Raw genomic sequence first — 14483 nt, forward strand, 5'->3', positions numbered from 1 at the left:
GACGGATCTGGAGGCTGGATGTAGACGGCTGAGTGCTGACAGTGAGGGGTAGCTGTGGAGAAACTGGTTGTGGTCCTCTGTGTGTAACAGTTTCTCTAGCTCAGCGTCTATCCTCTTCAGCTCTCTGATCTCCTGCTGCAGCTTCTCCTCCACCTCTTTCACTGGACTCACTTCAGTTTCCTGCTGGGATCTGACCTGCTGCTTCACCTCAGAGCTTCTTTTCTCCATGAGGCAGATCAGCTCAGTGAACATCTTCTCACTGTCCTCCACTGCTTTATCAGCAGAGCGATTGATGGCATCCAGCTCCTGTTGAAGCAGCTTCACATCTTTCTCTCTGTCCTGGATTCTCTGATGGATGTAGAGTCGACTCACGTTGAGCACCTTCTGCCTCTCACTTCTTTCTGCTGCAGCTGAGACTGTGTCGTGGCCTTTATGTTGGTCCACAGAGCAGAGATAACAGATAGACTGCCGATCGGTCCGGCAGAACATCTTCATCACCACATTGTGACGAGAGCAGATGTTCTCCTGCAGCTTCTGTGATTCATATTGAGGCTGGAGGTATTTCTCACCCACACACTGCAGACAGGACTTGAAGGCTTTCAGTTTTCTTCCCGCTGCAGAAATCACAGGCCACATCTTTAGGTCAGCATAGCAGTGGTCAGCAGGAGCAGCTTGGAGGCCAGTCTTCTTTAGCTGCTCCACTAGTTCTGCTAACATGGTGTTTTTCTCCAGGTTGGGCCTCGTTATGAAGATCTTCCTGCACTGAGGGCAGCTGTAGAACAGTTTCCTATCCTTTCCATCCCAGTGGCTGTTAATACACTTCATGCAGTAGCTGTGTCCACAGGTAAGAGCCACCGGATCCTTCAGTAGATCCAGACAGATCGAACAAGAGAAGCTCTCGGGTCCAGCTGAACTCCTTTCTGCGCCATTTCACCTCTCAGAGACGAAGCCTGTCTGTGTCTGTGTCTGATCCGAACAACACGGCAGGAAGTGGAGCCCGTCAGCTCTGTAAGCTACGCGCATCCTTATAACGTCAGAGCTGAAGCAGAGGGGACAGGAAGTGTCGAGAGAGAGAGAGAGAGAGAGAGAGAGAGAGAGAGAGAGAGAGAGAGAGAGAGAGAGAGAGAGAGAGAGAGAGAGAGAGAGAGAGAGAGAGAGAGAGAGAGAGAGAGAGAGAGAGAGAGAGAGAGAGAGAGAGAGAGAGAGAGAGAGAGAGAGAGAGAGAGAGAGAGGAGAGAGAGAGAGAGAGAGAGAGAGAGGAGAGAGAGAGAGAGAGAGAGAGAGAGAGAGAAGAGAGAGAGAGAGAGAGGAGAGAGAGAGAGAGAGAGAGGCTGCACCCTCCTCTCCTCTGTTTCTATGTTCACTTTCATACATGGTTCATTAAGTGAAGACGTATTTGTTGTTACAAAACACAGGAGAGGAGTTATCAAGCTTCAAAGACGAGGTGCAGCACGACATGTTTGAACTTGGTTTCATCTTTAAAATGAATCCTCGGTTAACCCTTAGAGAGCCACAAAGAACCATGTTTGTCTGTTTAATGCTACCTTACACCAGAAGACTTTTAAATATTTGGAAAAGGACTCCTGGAAGACTATCAGCTCACACCTGCTCACATCGAAATACGGGTGTTTAGAGTTTTTTAGTCACAGCCTAGTCTCAGACTGAGATTCTACAAAGACTGTGAATCTCGCAGGGTTACTATTTACAAGACCACAACTAGATTCTTTTAGCATTTTTTCCCCATCATGCTCTTAGTAAAAACTGACTAAATGGAGGAGAAGCAGCTTTTGGCTCCAGCTGCTCTAGTGTGTGCAGTGGTTTGTGTTGGAAAAAAAAAACAAAAACAAAAAGAAGAGAAGACGCCACAAAATGCCCCCTCACAAAGCTGAGAAAGGGGTTTCTGTTTTTATCACATGAAAAGTTGACTATTTACAGTAAAAATAGATATAAGGAAGAAAAAAATGAAAGCAACGTTTAGAAATGAATTCATGATATACATTTATGTCCTATTTAATTATAATGTGTTTAACTGAATAATTATATTCCTCATCTCTATCAACTTTCATTTAGTTAATCATACATTAATCATCGATTATTTATTACTTATTTATGTATACATTTATTTATACATTTTAACTGGGTGTCCTTACTCTTCTCTTTACTAAGAAACAACGCCCCCAAAAAATCTAAATCTATGACATCACTATATTGTTTATTTAGGACTGAGCTTACTGATGAATAATATATATTACACTATATTTACATTTGCACATCCCCACATTCAAATCCCCCCCCCCCACCCCCCCCCCCAATTTGTCCTGCAAAAACTGTAAAGATCTTATTTCAAAACTGTTATATATTTTTCATTGCATTTTTATGATACATTTCATTTTTATTTGAATACTTATGTTTTTTAAATGTTATTTACTGTGTTGCAATGTGAGGTGAAGGGAAACATAGTGAGACTTGGGGAGGACAAAAAAAGCATCACAATAGCCAGGAGTTATGCTGGAAAATAACTCTGACTTTTATTTTCAGTCTAAAAAAAAATTGAATAAGACAAAATAAAATATGAATCACAAAAACTTGTCACAGCTCAAATAGTTCAGGCGCCGCTCTCCGCTCTATCAGAGCCCTGCCTCTGTCATTTCACTCATATATGCTTATGAGAGCCCGCCTTGCCAGTTCACAAACTGGCCTATCAGGTCAGCACAATAACATGAGAGGTGACAAGGTTAAACACAAATAAACATAGTTATTCTTAATTTGCTCACACCAACAAACCCCATTTAATTTCTTCAATATGTAATCATTAATGTTATACATTCAAATTAAGTAAATAATTTCCTTATCATTCAAGATGTATCTTAATTAGCTGTCATTTTCATTACACATCCTTTGACCAATCAGATGCAAGTACCCACATACTCACATACAACATAAAAGGGCTGCAACTGAGGCGTGCTTCCTCTTTAAGCACCAGCACAAGATGGCCTCCGTTAAAAGGACTCAAAGGACAGGTTATGGCTTTCACTTAAAACTGAGCTTTATGCAAAGTAAATAATTTGTGTTTCTAAATTTATCCTGTAACCATTTGATACAAAATAAAGGAAGCAAAGAAAACTGTGTATGAGTCTGTGCACTTTTGTTAAAAAAAAAAAGGGGTTTAAGCAACAGCTAGTGAGGGATTTTATGTTTCCTCACATACTGTTGTTTTCTAATGTTTTCTTAATATGTTTATTATCCTTGTCAGTGAAAATCCACATGGCAATAAAACATAGACAACATAATGATAAAGAAATACTGGAATTAATTTAATAAGTAAGCTTGAACTTGTGAAGTGAAGAAAAAGAAGAAATGCGACAGTGTAATACTTTATAACAAATAAAGGTTTTATTGAAGAAAAAAAGTAGAAATACAACAGTGTAAAAGTACATTACAAGTACATATTTTTACTGCAGTAAAAAAGCAGAAGTATATCATCAGAAACATGATGAGCAGTGAGCAGAAATAGGGAGCAGCGGCAATCCAAAGAAATTACACAATAAAGATCATCACATTATATTAACAAACAGGGAGACTAGGAGTTTTACCTGCTGCTCTTCATCACGTCTGATTATTTGAGTTTACAGAACTCAGCAGAGCCTGCAAAAAAAACATAAACTCCAGCGTGGAGCGGCTGAGTGAACCTGGTCTGGACTCTGTGGAGGAGGGTCATGGTTTCAGAGACGCTGTAGAAGGACAGAATACCTGCTCTGTGATCCAGGTACACTCCCACTCTGGAGGACCGAGGACCTGAGATGGGAGTTTGGACTTTGTTGTATTGAAAGTTATATTTGTCTACTTCACAATGTAATGCCCAGGATTTGTCATTAAATGCAAACTTACAGTTGTCTGACCGCCCTGCTCTCCTGATGTTCTTGTATGAGACTGCTACAGAAACTCCAAATCCACTCCACTCCACCTCCCAGTAACAACGTCCAGTCAGACTCTCTCGACTGAGGACCTGCTCAAAATTAATGAATCTGTCTGGATGATGAGAATAAGAGCGTTGTTGATCCGTTAATGTGACTTTCCTGTTCCCATCAGATAATAACAGCCATGTGTTTTCTGTGTTTGGATCCAGAGTGATTTCACGTGAATACTGTAAGAACTCAGCTCTGGTCTTTGGCTCTGCTGCCGGCAGTAAAACATCCACTTCAGTCAGTGAGACGTCTGTCCATCTGCCTCTCAGAACGTCCTGCAGTTTGTCTCTGAGTCGTGACACGGCCGCTGTCACGTGGTCAAAGCCGCGGCGAGGACGGATCTGGATGCTGGATGTAGACGGGCTGAGTGCCGACAGTGAGGGGTAGCTGTGTAGAAACTGGTTGTGGTCCTCTGTGTGTGAGAGTTTCTTCAGTTCAGCGTCTTTCCTCTTCAGCTCTCTGATCTCCTGCTTCAGCTTCTCCTCCACCTCTTTGACTCCACTCACTTCAGTTTCCTGCTGGGATCTGACCTGCCGCTTCACCTCAGATCTTCTTTTCTGCATGAGACGGATCATATCAGTGAACATCTTCTCACTGTCCTGCACTGCTTTATCAGCAGAGCGATTGATGGCCTCCAGCTCCTGTTGAAGCAGCTTCACATCTTTCTCTCTGTCCTGGATTCTCTGCTGGATGTTGAGTCGACTCACCTCCAGCTCTTTCTGCCTTTCGCTCCTTTCTGCTGCAGCTGAGACCGTGTCATGGCCTTTATGTTCCTCCACAGAGCATAGATAACAGATAGACTGCCGATCGGTCCGGCAGAACATCTTCATCACCTCATCGTGACGAGAGCAGATGTTCTCCTGCAGCTTTTTGGAGGGCTGCACCAGCTTGTGTTTCTTAAATCTCTGTGATTCATAATGAGGCTGGAGGTGTTGCTTGCAGTACGAGGCCAGACACTGCAGACAGGACTTGAAGGCTTTCAGTTTTCTCCCGCTGCAGAAATCACAGGCCACATCTTTAGGTCCAGCATAGCAGTGGTCAGCAGGAGCAGCTTGGAGGCCAGTCTTCTTTAGCTGCTCAACTAGTTCTGCTAACATGGTGCTTTTCTCCAGTTTGGGCCTCGGTCTGAAGGTCTTTCTGCACTGAGGGCAGCTGTAGACCGGTTTCTGATCCTCTCCATCCCAGTGGCTGTTAATACAGTTCATGCAGTAGCTGTGTCCACAGGTAAGAGTCACAGGATCCTTCAATAGATCCAGACAGATCGAACAAGAGAAGCTCTCCTGGTCCAGCTGAACTCCTTTCTGCGCCATTTCACCTCTCAGAGACGAAGCCTGTCTGTGTCTGACTTCCTGATAAGTGAAACTGGTCTGAGCTCTGAGCTGAACAACACGTGCAGGAAGTGGAGCCCGTCAGCTCTGTAAGCTACACGCATCCTTATAAAGTCAGAGCTGAAGCAGAGGGGACAGGAAGTGTCTGGAGAGGAGAGAGAGAGAGAGGGGGGACGAGAAGCTGCACTCCTCTCGTCTGTTTCTATGTTCACTTTCATACATGGTTCATGGAGGAGTTATCAAGCTTCAAGATGAGGTGCAGCATGACATGTTTGAACTTGGTTTCATCATTAAAATGAATCCTCAGTTAACTCTTAGAGAGCCACAAAGAACCATGTTTGTCTGTTTAATGCTACCTTTACACCAGAAGACTTTTAAAAGATTTGGAAAAGACTCCTGGAAGACTATCAGCTCACACCTGCTCACATCTAAAGACAAGTGTTTAGAGTTTTTAGTCACAGCCTAGTCTCAGACTGAGATTCTACAAAGACTGTGAATCTCACAGGGTAACTATTTACAAGACTACAACTAGATTCTTTTAGCATTTTTTCCCCATCATGCTCTTAGTAAAAACTGACTAAATGGAGGAGAAGCAGCTTTTGGCTCCAGCTGCTCTAGTGTGTGCAGTGGTTTGTGTTGAAAAAGACAACAACAACAAAAAGAAGAGAAGAAGACGCCACAAAATGCCCCTCACAAAGCTGAAAAATGGTTTCTGTTTTTCTGACATGAAAAGTTGACTATTTTACAGTAAAAATAGATATAAGGAAGAAAAAATGAAAGGAACATTTAGAAATGAATTCATGATATACATTTATGTCCTATTTAATTATAATGTGTTTAACTGAATAATTATATTCCTCATCTCTATCAACTTTCATTTAGTGAATCATACATTAATCATCGATTTATTACTTATTTATGTATACATTTATTTATACATTTTAACTGGGTCTCTTTACTCTTCTCTTTACTAAGAAACAACGCCCCCAAAAATCTAAATATATGACATCACTATATTTTTTATTTATGACTGAGCTTACGAGCATTATTGTGATGTTCCTTTTTCCTGTGGAAGTGGTTTTACTGGCCGGTCTGGAACCGGGGACCTTTCCCCCGCTCATCTATTGGTTATTGATTGTGTTACGTCACTGAGACTTAAGATGATATCAAAGACGTTTGATATGATCCAAACCCAAGACTAGGAGAAGACTGATATGAACAAGAGCAGATTACTACCTTAAACTTAAGCACGCCGTGACTCCAGTAAAACTCCTAGATTTACTAAAGACTTTCAGTTTTTAGTCTGGGACTGTGAAAATCTGTTAGTGTAAGCATTAGGCAGAGACAGTGTTGTGGAAAATCTTAACAAAAAAAAAATCTGACGTTAATATATCCTGCAATGAATTCTACAACATTAGCCGGCTGTGTGGACAGCAATTAATGCGAAAAAGAAGCAGAACTGATGTTCTAAATACCCAAAATGCTGTATCCATTAGAGAAAGGTGAGAGTACATTTTTTTTAACTGTTCTTAATTTTATTTCAGTTTCTGACGGCTGAAACGGACACTGGACTTCTGGGTTGACAGAAAAAACAACCTGAGGCCTTCTAGTGGCCGAGGAAGGGACAAAAGAGAATAAAAAAGGACAAAATACACCAAATAATTATTATAGTCGCATTTATTCTTCTGTCTGTGACAAAAAAAAGATTAATCCTGCTCAAAATAAAGATAGTTTTATTCACTCACATTTTCAAGAAGCATTTTCAGAAATATTTGACACAAAGAGGCAAAAAAAGAAAAAAAAGACACAAAATGACCAAAAGGAGCCATAAAAGAGCAACAAAATACAAAACAAATACACAAAATTACATAACCATCAAAAAAGAGACACAAAAGACAAAAATAAAAAGATTTATCCTGCTCAAACTAAAGGTCTAAAAGAGGAATAAACACAATGTTACAGTGTGGAATACACAGATATTTAGCTTTGTTGTATTCACGCAAACATTCAAGAAGCATTTTCAGAAATATTTGACACAAAATAACTAAAAAAGACAGAAAAGAGCAACAAAAGACGTAATTTTTTTTTCTAAAAATACAAAAAAACACACAAAATGACCAAAAAGTCAAAAAAGAACAAAACTTTTTTTTTTTTCAAAAAAGCTAAAAAAAGACACAAAATGACCACAAAATGGCATAAGAGAACAACAAAAGACATTAAAATTACCTGAAAAATCCTAGTGGCAGAGGAAGGAACTAAAGAGAATAAAAAAAGGAAAAGTACACTAAATAATTATTTTATTCACATTAATTATTCTGTAAATCCACCAAACGATAAAATTTCAGAGTAACAATATTGATATAGGAACATTTATTTAATCCTCAAAACATTTAACAAAAAATTATTTTCTTTATTTTAAGGTGTGTGTGTGTGTGTGTGTGTGTGTGTGTGTGTGTGTGTGTGCATCAGAAACATGATGAGCGGTGAGAGCAGAAACAGGAAGCAGCGCCAACCCAAAGAAATTACACAATAAAGCACATCACATAATATCAACAAACAGGGAGACTCAGAGTTTAACCTGCTGCTCTTTACATCACTTCTGATTATTTGAGTTTACAGAACTCAGCAGAGGCTGCATAACAAATATAAACTCCAGCGTGGAGCGGCTGAGTGAACGTGGTCTGGACTCTGTGGAGGAGGGTCATGGTTTCAGAGACGCTGTAGAAGGACAGAATACCTGCACTGTGATCCACGTACACTCCCACTCTGGAGGACCGAGGACCTGAGATGGGAGTTGTGACTTTGTTGTACCGAAAGTTATAACCGTTATTAGTACATTCTAACGCCCAAGATTTGTCATTAAATCCAAACACACAGTCCTTTGACCCCCCTGCTCTGCGGATGTTCTCGTAAGAGACTGCTACAGTTACTCCTCTCCCGCTCCACTCCACCTCCCAGTAACAACTTCTAGTCAGACTCTCTCTACTCAGGACTTGCAACATATCAGTGAATCTGTCTGGATGATCAGAATAAGACTGTTTTTGACTTGTATATGTAACTTTCCTGTTCCCCTCAGATAATAACAGCTTTGTATTTACTGTGTTTGGATGCAGAGTAATTTCACATGAATACTGTAAGAACTCAGCTCTGGTCCTCAGCTCTGCTTCCGGCAGTAAAACATCCACTTCAGTCAATGAGAGATCTGTCAATTTGTCTCTCACAACGTCCTGCAGTTTGTCTCTGACTCGTGACATGTCGGCTGTCATGTGGTCAAAGCAGTGGCTCTCACTCCTTTCTGCTGAAGCTGAGACAATGTCGTGGCCTTTATGTTCCTCCACAGAGCAGAGATAACAGATAGACTGCTGATCGGTCCGGCAGAACATCTTCATCATCTCATCGTGACGAGAGCAGATGTTCTCCTGCAGCTTCTCAGAGGGCTCCACCAGCTTGTGTTTCTTAAATCTCTGTGATTCGTAATGAGGCTGGAGGTGTTGCTCACAGTACGAGGCCAGACATTGCAGACAGGACTTGAAGGCTTTCAGTTTTCTCCCGCTGCAGAAATCACAGGCCACATCTTCAGGTCCAGCATAGCAGTGGTCAGCAGGAGCAGCTTGGAGGCCAGTCTTCTTTAGCTGCTCCACTAATTCTGCTAACATGGTGCTTTTCTCCAGTTTGGGCCTTGGTTTGAAGGTCTTCGTGCACTGAAGGCAGCTGTAGACCAGTTTCTGATCCTCTGCATCCCAGTGGCTGTTAATACAGTTCATGCAGTAGCTGTGTCCACAGGAAAGAGTCACCGGATCCTTCAGTAGATCCAGACAGATCGAACAAGAGAAGCTCTCCCGGTCCAGCTGAACTCCTTTCTGCGCCATTTCACCTCTTAGAGATGACGCCCGAGTGACTGTGACTCACCTGTGAGCATTGTATTAAAGGTTCAGTTTTTTTGTTGTTACACAACACAGGGAGGAGTTATCAAGCTTTACTACATTCCAGAGGGGTGTTCCATCAATGTGGTTAAACAAACCTCAGCTTCATTGTAAAAGCCTGGTTGGAATTAACACCAACTTTCACTTTAGGCTAAAGCCATTCCACTAACGCAGCTCAGCCGAGTCTAGTCAACGCTAACTCAACCCAGGCTATACAAGCCCGCATTGTGTGCCAGCACAGAGTATATAAGGAGCCCGTATTAATCGATCGTGGAACAGCCGGGAGCAGCCAATAAAATGTCGCAAAAAATGGTGAAAATCAGCGCTGAAGGGGCTTTATGAAGAATATCAAGCTACGGTCACAAAAACAGACAATACTGCCATTAACAGAAACAGGGAGATGACATGGCAAAAAATGCACGCGTAATTAAAGCCTACTTATTGTGTTATTTGTAGTTGTTAATAAATTATCAAACAATCAATTGGGAGAACTCACAACTAGAATAATTAACTGTAGCCTAAATTAGCCTAACTTGGCAAACCTGTCCTATATCAATTATTCTGTTACATCTCAACAGTAGGAATCTGAAAAGCCAAAAAAAAGACTTGGACAAGTGAAACATAATAATGTTTGGGCTGTATCTTCATTCTTCAGATTGTTTGTAACCATGCACCTTGCTGCAGGACAGAGCTGGAACAACTACTGCAGCAAGCAATGAAGAAACTGAGAAATTAAATAATAATTGGCAACTACATAATCAGCTAAGCTACTCTTTGACACGTTTTCTTTTACAGGATGTCGGCGCGATCTACAAGCGTCATATGTTTGTGGGAACTGAAAACCCAAAACTCAATATGGAGACAAAAAGCTAAAAATGTAATGATTAAATTGGAGATAAAGTAACTGGAGAATGATGTAAGTGTACATTTTACCACAGCAGAAGGTCCTGGTTTAGAATACATTTAATGTATTTTTTTGTCTTAACAGCTAGAACAAAATGAATGAATAAAGGACTACTAAAAAACTTTAGCACACTTTTCTTAAATTATACATGTTTAGCTTTCAAATAAAAGGTTCGCTCCAAAACAAAAGTTGCATGAATTAAACAACAGAATGGCTGAAATAGGTGTGTAAATTCATGCCTTGTCACATTGTGAGAAAAAAAGGTCTAAACCAGACTGTAACATAAAAAAAAACTATGTCTCAACTTTCCGCACAGACATGACAAAAATTATGTTCACGCAAACAGAAACGTGGTGGAACTGACTTTTGGGATATTGTTTATGCCCATCAGGAATTATTTGACACACAGCTAAAGTAAGCTCGACAGTTAGCATGCCCCAGAGCAGGCTAGTTCAGTGGTGTAAGTTACCATGGTTACTGAGTGGGGAGTCACATAAGCCACTTTGATGGAACGCATCTCTCACTTAAATTAGCGAGGTTTATCATATTAAGCCAGGCTTTTCCTTAATCCACGTTGATGGAACACCCCTCAGGACGAGGAGCAGCACGACGACATCGACCTTTGTTTCCTATTTCAAATGAAGCCTCAGTTAAAAATTGCTCCTCAGTTTCGACTCTCCTCTGTTTCTATGTTCACATCTATACACAATTCATTAAGTTTCAAGGAGGGAGGGGCATCCCGGTGGCTCACACTGGTAGAGCGCTTACCACTAAGGCTGAGTCCTTGCTGTGGCGGAGCCGGGTTCGAATCCAACCTGAACTCCCTTTGCCGCATGTCTTCCCCTCTATCACCCCCTTTCACTCTATCACTTTCAATAAAGCATAAAAATGCCCAAAAAATAATCTTAAAAAAAAAAAAAAAGTTTCAAGGAGGGAAATAAACAACCTGTAGTTATTCTACTCCTGAAAACATATTTGTCGTTACACAACACAAGGAGGAGGAGTTATCAAGCTTTTCCACATTCCAGGACGAGGAGCAGCACGACAAGTTCGAACTTTGTTTTCTTATCTAAATGTAGCCTCAGTTAAGCCTTAGAGAGCCACAAAGAGCCATGTTTGTCTGTTTTAGGCAGAGACAGTGTTGTTGTTCTTCTTCTTTTTCCCCTGTTAAAAGGGTTTTTTGAGGAGTTTTTCCCTGGCCGATATGAGGGTCTAAGGATAGAGGTTGTCCTACCATGTACAGTCTGTAAAGCCCTTCGAGGAAAATCTGTGATTTGTGATATTGGACTAGATAAATAAAATTGACTTGACTTGACTTGGAAAATATTAACATAAAAAATCTGATATTTAGTATATCTTCCAATGAATTTTACAACATTGGCTGGCTGTGTGGACAGCAATTAGTGCAGTGACAAATTAAAAAGAAGCAGAACTGATGTTCTTAATCACCCAAAATGTTGTATCCATTAGAAAAAAGGTGAGAGGACATTTTTTTTTTACTGCTTTTTTCTTTCTTTAAGTTTCTCAGTTAAAACGGCTGAAATTGACCATTGGCAAAATCTCTGCCCCCTTAGTTACTGTTGCTATGCCGTGATTTTGGAGTGATTTTGGAGTAATACCTCCTCGAAGTAGGCTGCCCATTCACAAAATGCTACAACGATTAAAATAGGGTCATAATGGCCTGTTGGAACGTTATGTTCAACATTGATATACATTTGCGAACGGTCAAATGACACTGGACTTCTTTGTGGAGAGGAAAAACAACCTGAGATTTTCCACTGGCCGAGGAAGGAACACGACAAAATACACCAAATAATTATTATATTCACATTAATTCTTCTGTAAATTCACCAAACGACCGATTCAAACTTGAAGAGTCCCGAAACAATATTTCAGATGATTTCTTGATTTATTTCCTTGCTTTCATTAAATGTGTCAGTTTAAATCTGATTAAAAAGTTTCTCAAGTTATTTTAATGATCAAGTTCAACATCCAGCCAAGAAACAACAAATTACCATTTATTGTCCTGTTATATAATTTATGTTATGATATATCTTATATATTACATACTATATATTATAAAAATATATAAAATATGTTACATATTTAAAATGACATACTGAATATTATATATTAAAAATTAAATATTACATATTATATATTATATTTGCACATACCCACATTCAAATTTTTCCTTTTTTTCCAAATTTACGTCCTGTAAAAACTGTACAGCTCTTATTTCAAAATTGTTATATATTTTGTTATAGTATTTTAATGATATATTTCATATTTTTATATAATGCTATTTACTGTTTCTTTCTATTGTTTTCTTAATATGTTTATTATTATCCTTGTCAGTGAAAATCCACATGGCAATAAAAACATAGACAAAATAATAATAAAGAACTACTGGAATTAATTTAATAAGTAAGCTTGAACTTGTGAAGTGAAGAAAAAGAAGAAATACAACAGTGTAATACTTTATTACAAGTAAAGGTTTTATTGAAGAAAAAAGTAGAAATATAACAGTCTAAAAGTACATTACAAATGCATATTTTACTGCAGAAAAAAAGCAGAAGTATATCATCACAAACATGATGAGCGGTGAGAGCAGAAACGGGAAGCAGCGGCAACCCAAAGAAATTACACAATAAAGATCATCACATGATATCAACAAACAGGGAGACTCAGAGATTAACCTGCTGCACTTTAAATCACGTCTGATTATTTGAGTTTACAAAACTCAGCAGAGCTTGCAAACCAAATACGTACTCCAACGTGGAGCGGCTGAGTGAACCTGGTCTGGACTCTGTGGAGGAGGGTCATGGTTTTAGAAATGCTGTAGAAGGACAGAACACCTGTAATGTTATCCAGGTACACTCCCACTCTGGAGGACGGAGGACCTGAAACAGGAGTTTGGACCTTGTTGTACCAAAAGTTATAACCGTTATTAGTACATTCTAACGCCCAAGATTTGTTATTATATCCAAATACACAGTCATCTGACCCCCCTGCTCTGCGGATGTCCTCACATGAAACTGCTACAGTTACTCCTCTCCCGCTCCACTCCACCTCCCAGTAACAACGTCTAGTCAGACTCTCTCTACTCAGGACTTGCAACTTATCAGTGAATCTGTCTGGATGATCAGAATAAGACTGTTTTTGACTTGTATATGTAACTTTTCTGTTCCCCTCAGATAATAACAGCTTTGTATTAACTGTGTTTGGATGCAGAGTAATTTCACATGAATACTGTAAGAACTCAGCTCTGGTCCTCGGCTCTGCTGCCGGCAGTAAAACATCCACTTCAGTCAATGAGAGATCTGTCAATTTGTCTCTCACAACGTCCTGCAGTTTGTCTGTGACTCGTGACATGTCGGCTGTCATGTGGTCAAAGCAGTGGCTCTCACTCCTTTCTGCTACAGCTGAGACAATGTCGTGGCCTTTATGTTCCTCCACAGAGCAGAGATAACAGATAGACTGCAGATCCGTCCGGCAGAACATCTTCATCACCTCATCGTGACGAGAGCAGATGTTCTCCTGCAGCTTCTCAGAGGGCTCCACCAGCTTGTGTTTCTTAAATCTCTGTGATTGGTAATGAGGCTTGAGGTGTTGCTCACAGTACGAGGCCAGGCACTGCAGACAGGACTTGAAGGCTTTCAGTTTTCTCCCGCTGCAGAAATCACAGGCCACATCTTCAGGTCCAGCATAGCAGTGGTCAGCAGGAGCAGCTGGGACGCCAGTCTTCTTCAGCTGCTGCACTAATTCTGCTAACATGGTGCTTTTCTCCAGTTTGGGCCTCAGTTTGAAGGTCTTCCTGCACTGAAGGCAGCTGTAGACCGGTTTCTGATCCTCTCCATCCCAGTGGTTGTTAATACACTTCATGCAGTAGCTGTGTCCACAGGTAAGAGTCACAGGATCCTTCAGTAGATCCAGACAGATCGAACAAGAGAAGCTCTCCCGGTCCAGCTGAACTCCTTTCTGCGCCATTTCACCTTTCAGAAACGATGCCCGTCTGTGTCTGATTTTCTGAGAAGTGAAACTGGTATCAGCTCTGATCTGAACATTTGCAGTAAGTGGAGCCTATCAGCTGAGCACATCACCACATGTTGGTTACCCCACATCCTCAAACTATGGAGCTGAATGGGCGGGAATAGGAAGTGTCTGCACAGAGAGAGAGAGAGCAGGGAGAGGAGGGGAGAGGACAAGGAGCTGCACTTTAACTTTAAGATTTGACTTTGTATCGTCATTAAAATGAAGCCTCAGTTGTCGCTCAGAGAGCCAAAAAGAACCATCTTTGTTTGTTTTAGTGGGAGACAGCAGGTCAACAGTATATGTCTCATAGAAGTGTTGAACATTATTT

The 14483-nt window shown here is 40.7% G+C and overlaps 3 protein-coding genes and 1 pseudogene across 3 annotated transcripts; all 4 read right to left on the minus strand.

The window, feature by feature from the left end:
* The window catches only part of LOC131960437 (E3 ubiquitin/ISG15 ligase TRIM25-like), a 3137-nt pseudogene extending 2208 nt beyond the window's left edge, over positions 1-929 (minus strand).
* A 2564-nt stretch (positions 930-3493) lies between these two features.
* Positions 3494-5401, minus strand: LOC131960827 (tripartite motif-containing protein 16-like). Its single transcript, XM_059326094.1, has one exon. The coding sequence runs from the start codon at positions 5273-5275 to the stop codon at positions 3617-3619; it is 1659 nt and encodes a 552-aa protein (XP_059182077.1). The 5' UTR covers positions 5276-5401; the 3' UTR covers positions 3494-3616.
* Positions 5402-7873: 2472 nt separating this feature from the next.
* On the minus strand, positions 7874-9162 carry LOC131960831 (tripartite motif-containing protein 16-like). Its single transcript, XM_059326098.1, has one exon. The coding sequence runs from the start codon at positions 9160-9162 to the stop codon at positions 7897-7899; it is 1266 nt and encodes a 421-aa protein (XP_059182081.1). The 3' UTR covers positions 7874-7896.
* Positions 9163-12844: 3682 nt separating this feature from the next.
* Positions 12845-14110, minus strand: LOC131960438 (tripartite motif-containing protein 16-like). Its single transcript, XM_059325667.1, has one exon. It carries the CDS (start codon positions 14108-14110, stop codon positions 12845-12847), a length of 1266 nt encoding a protein of 421 aa, XP_059181650.1.
* Positions 14111-14483: the final 373 nt, after the last annotated feature.

The sequence above is a fragment of the Centropristis striata genome, chromosome 22, assembly GCF_030273125.1.
Source record: "Centropristis striata isolate RG_2023a ecotype Rhode Island chromosome 22, C.striata_1.0, whole genome shotgun sequence".
In the NCBI taxonomy this organism is placed as follows: Eukaryota; Metazoa; Chordata; class Actinopteri; order Perciformes; family Serranidae; genus Centropristis; species Centropristis striata.

Excerpts from the sequence above, each read along its gene's own strand:
- LOC131960827 (XM_059326094.1), bottom strand. The coding sequence starts at position 5,275 with ATGGCGCAGAAAGGAGTTCAGCTGGACCAGGAGAGCTTCTCTTGTTCG.
- LOC131960831 (XM_059326098.1), bottom strand. The coding sequence starts at position 9,162 with ATGGCGCAGAAAGGAGTTCAGCTGGACCGGGAGAGCTTCTCTTGTTCG.
- LOC131960438 (XM_059325667.1), bottom strand. The coding sequence starts at position 14,110 with ATGGCGCAGAAAGGAGTTCAGCTGGACCGGGAGAGCTTCTCTTGTTCG.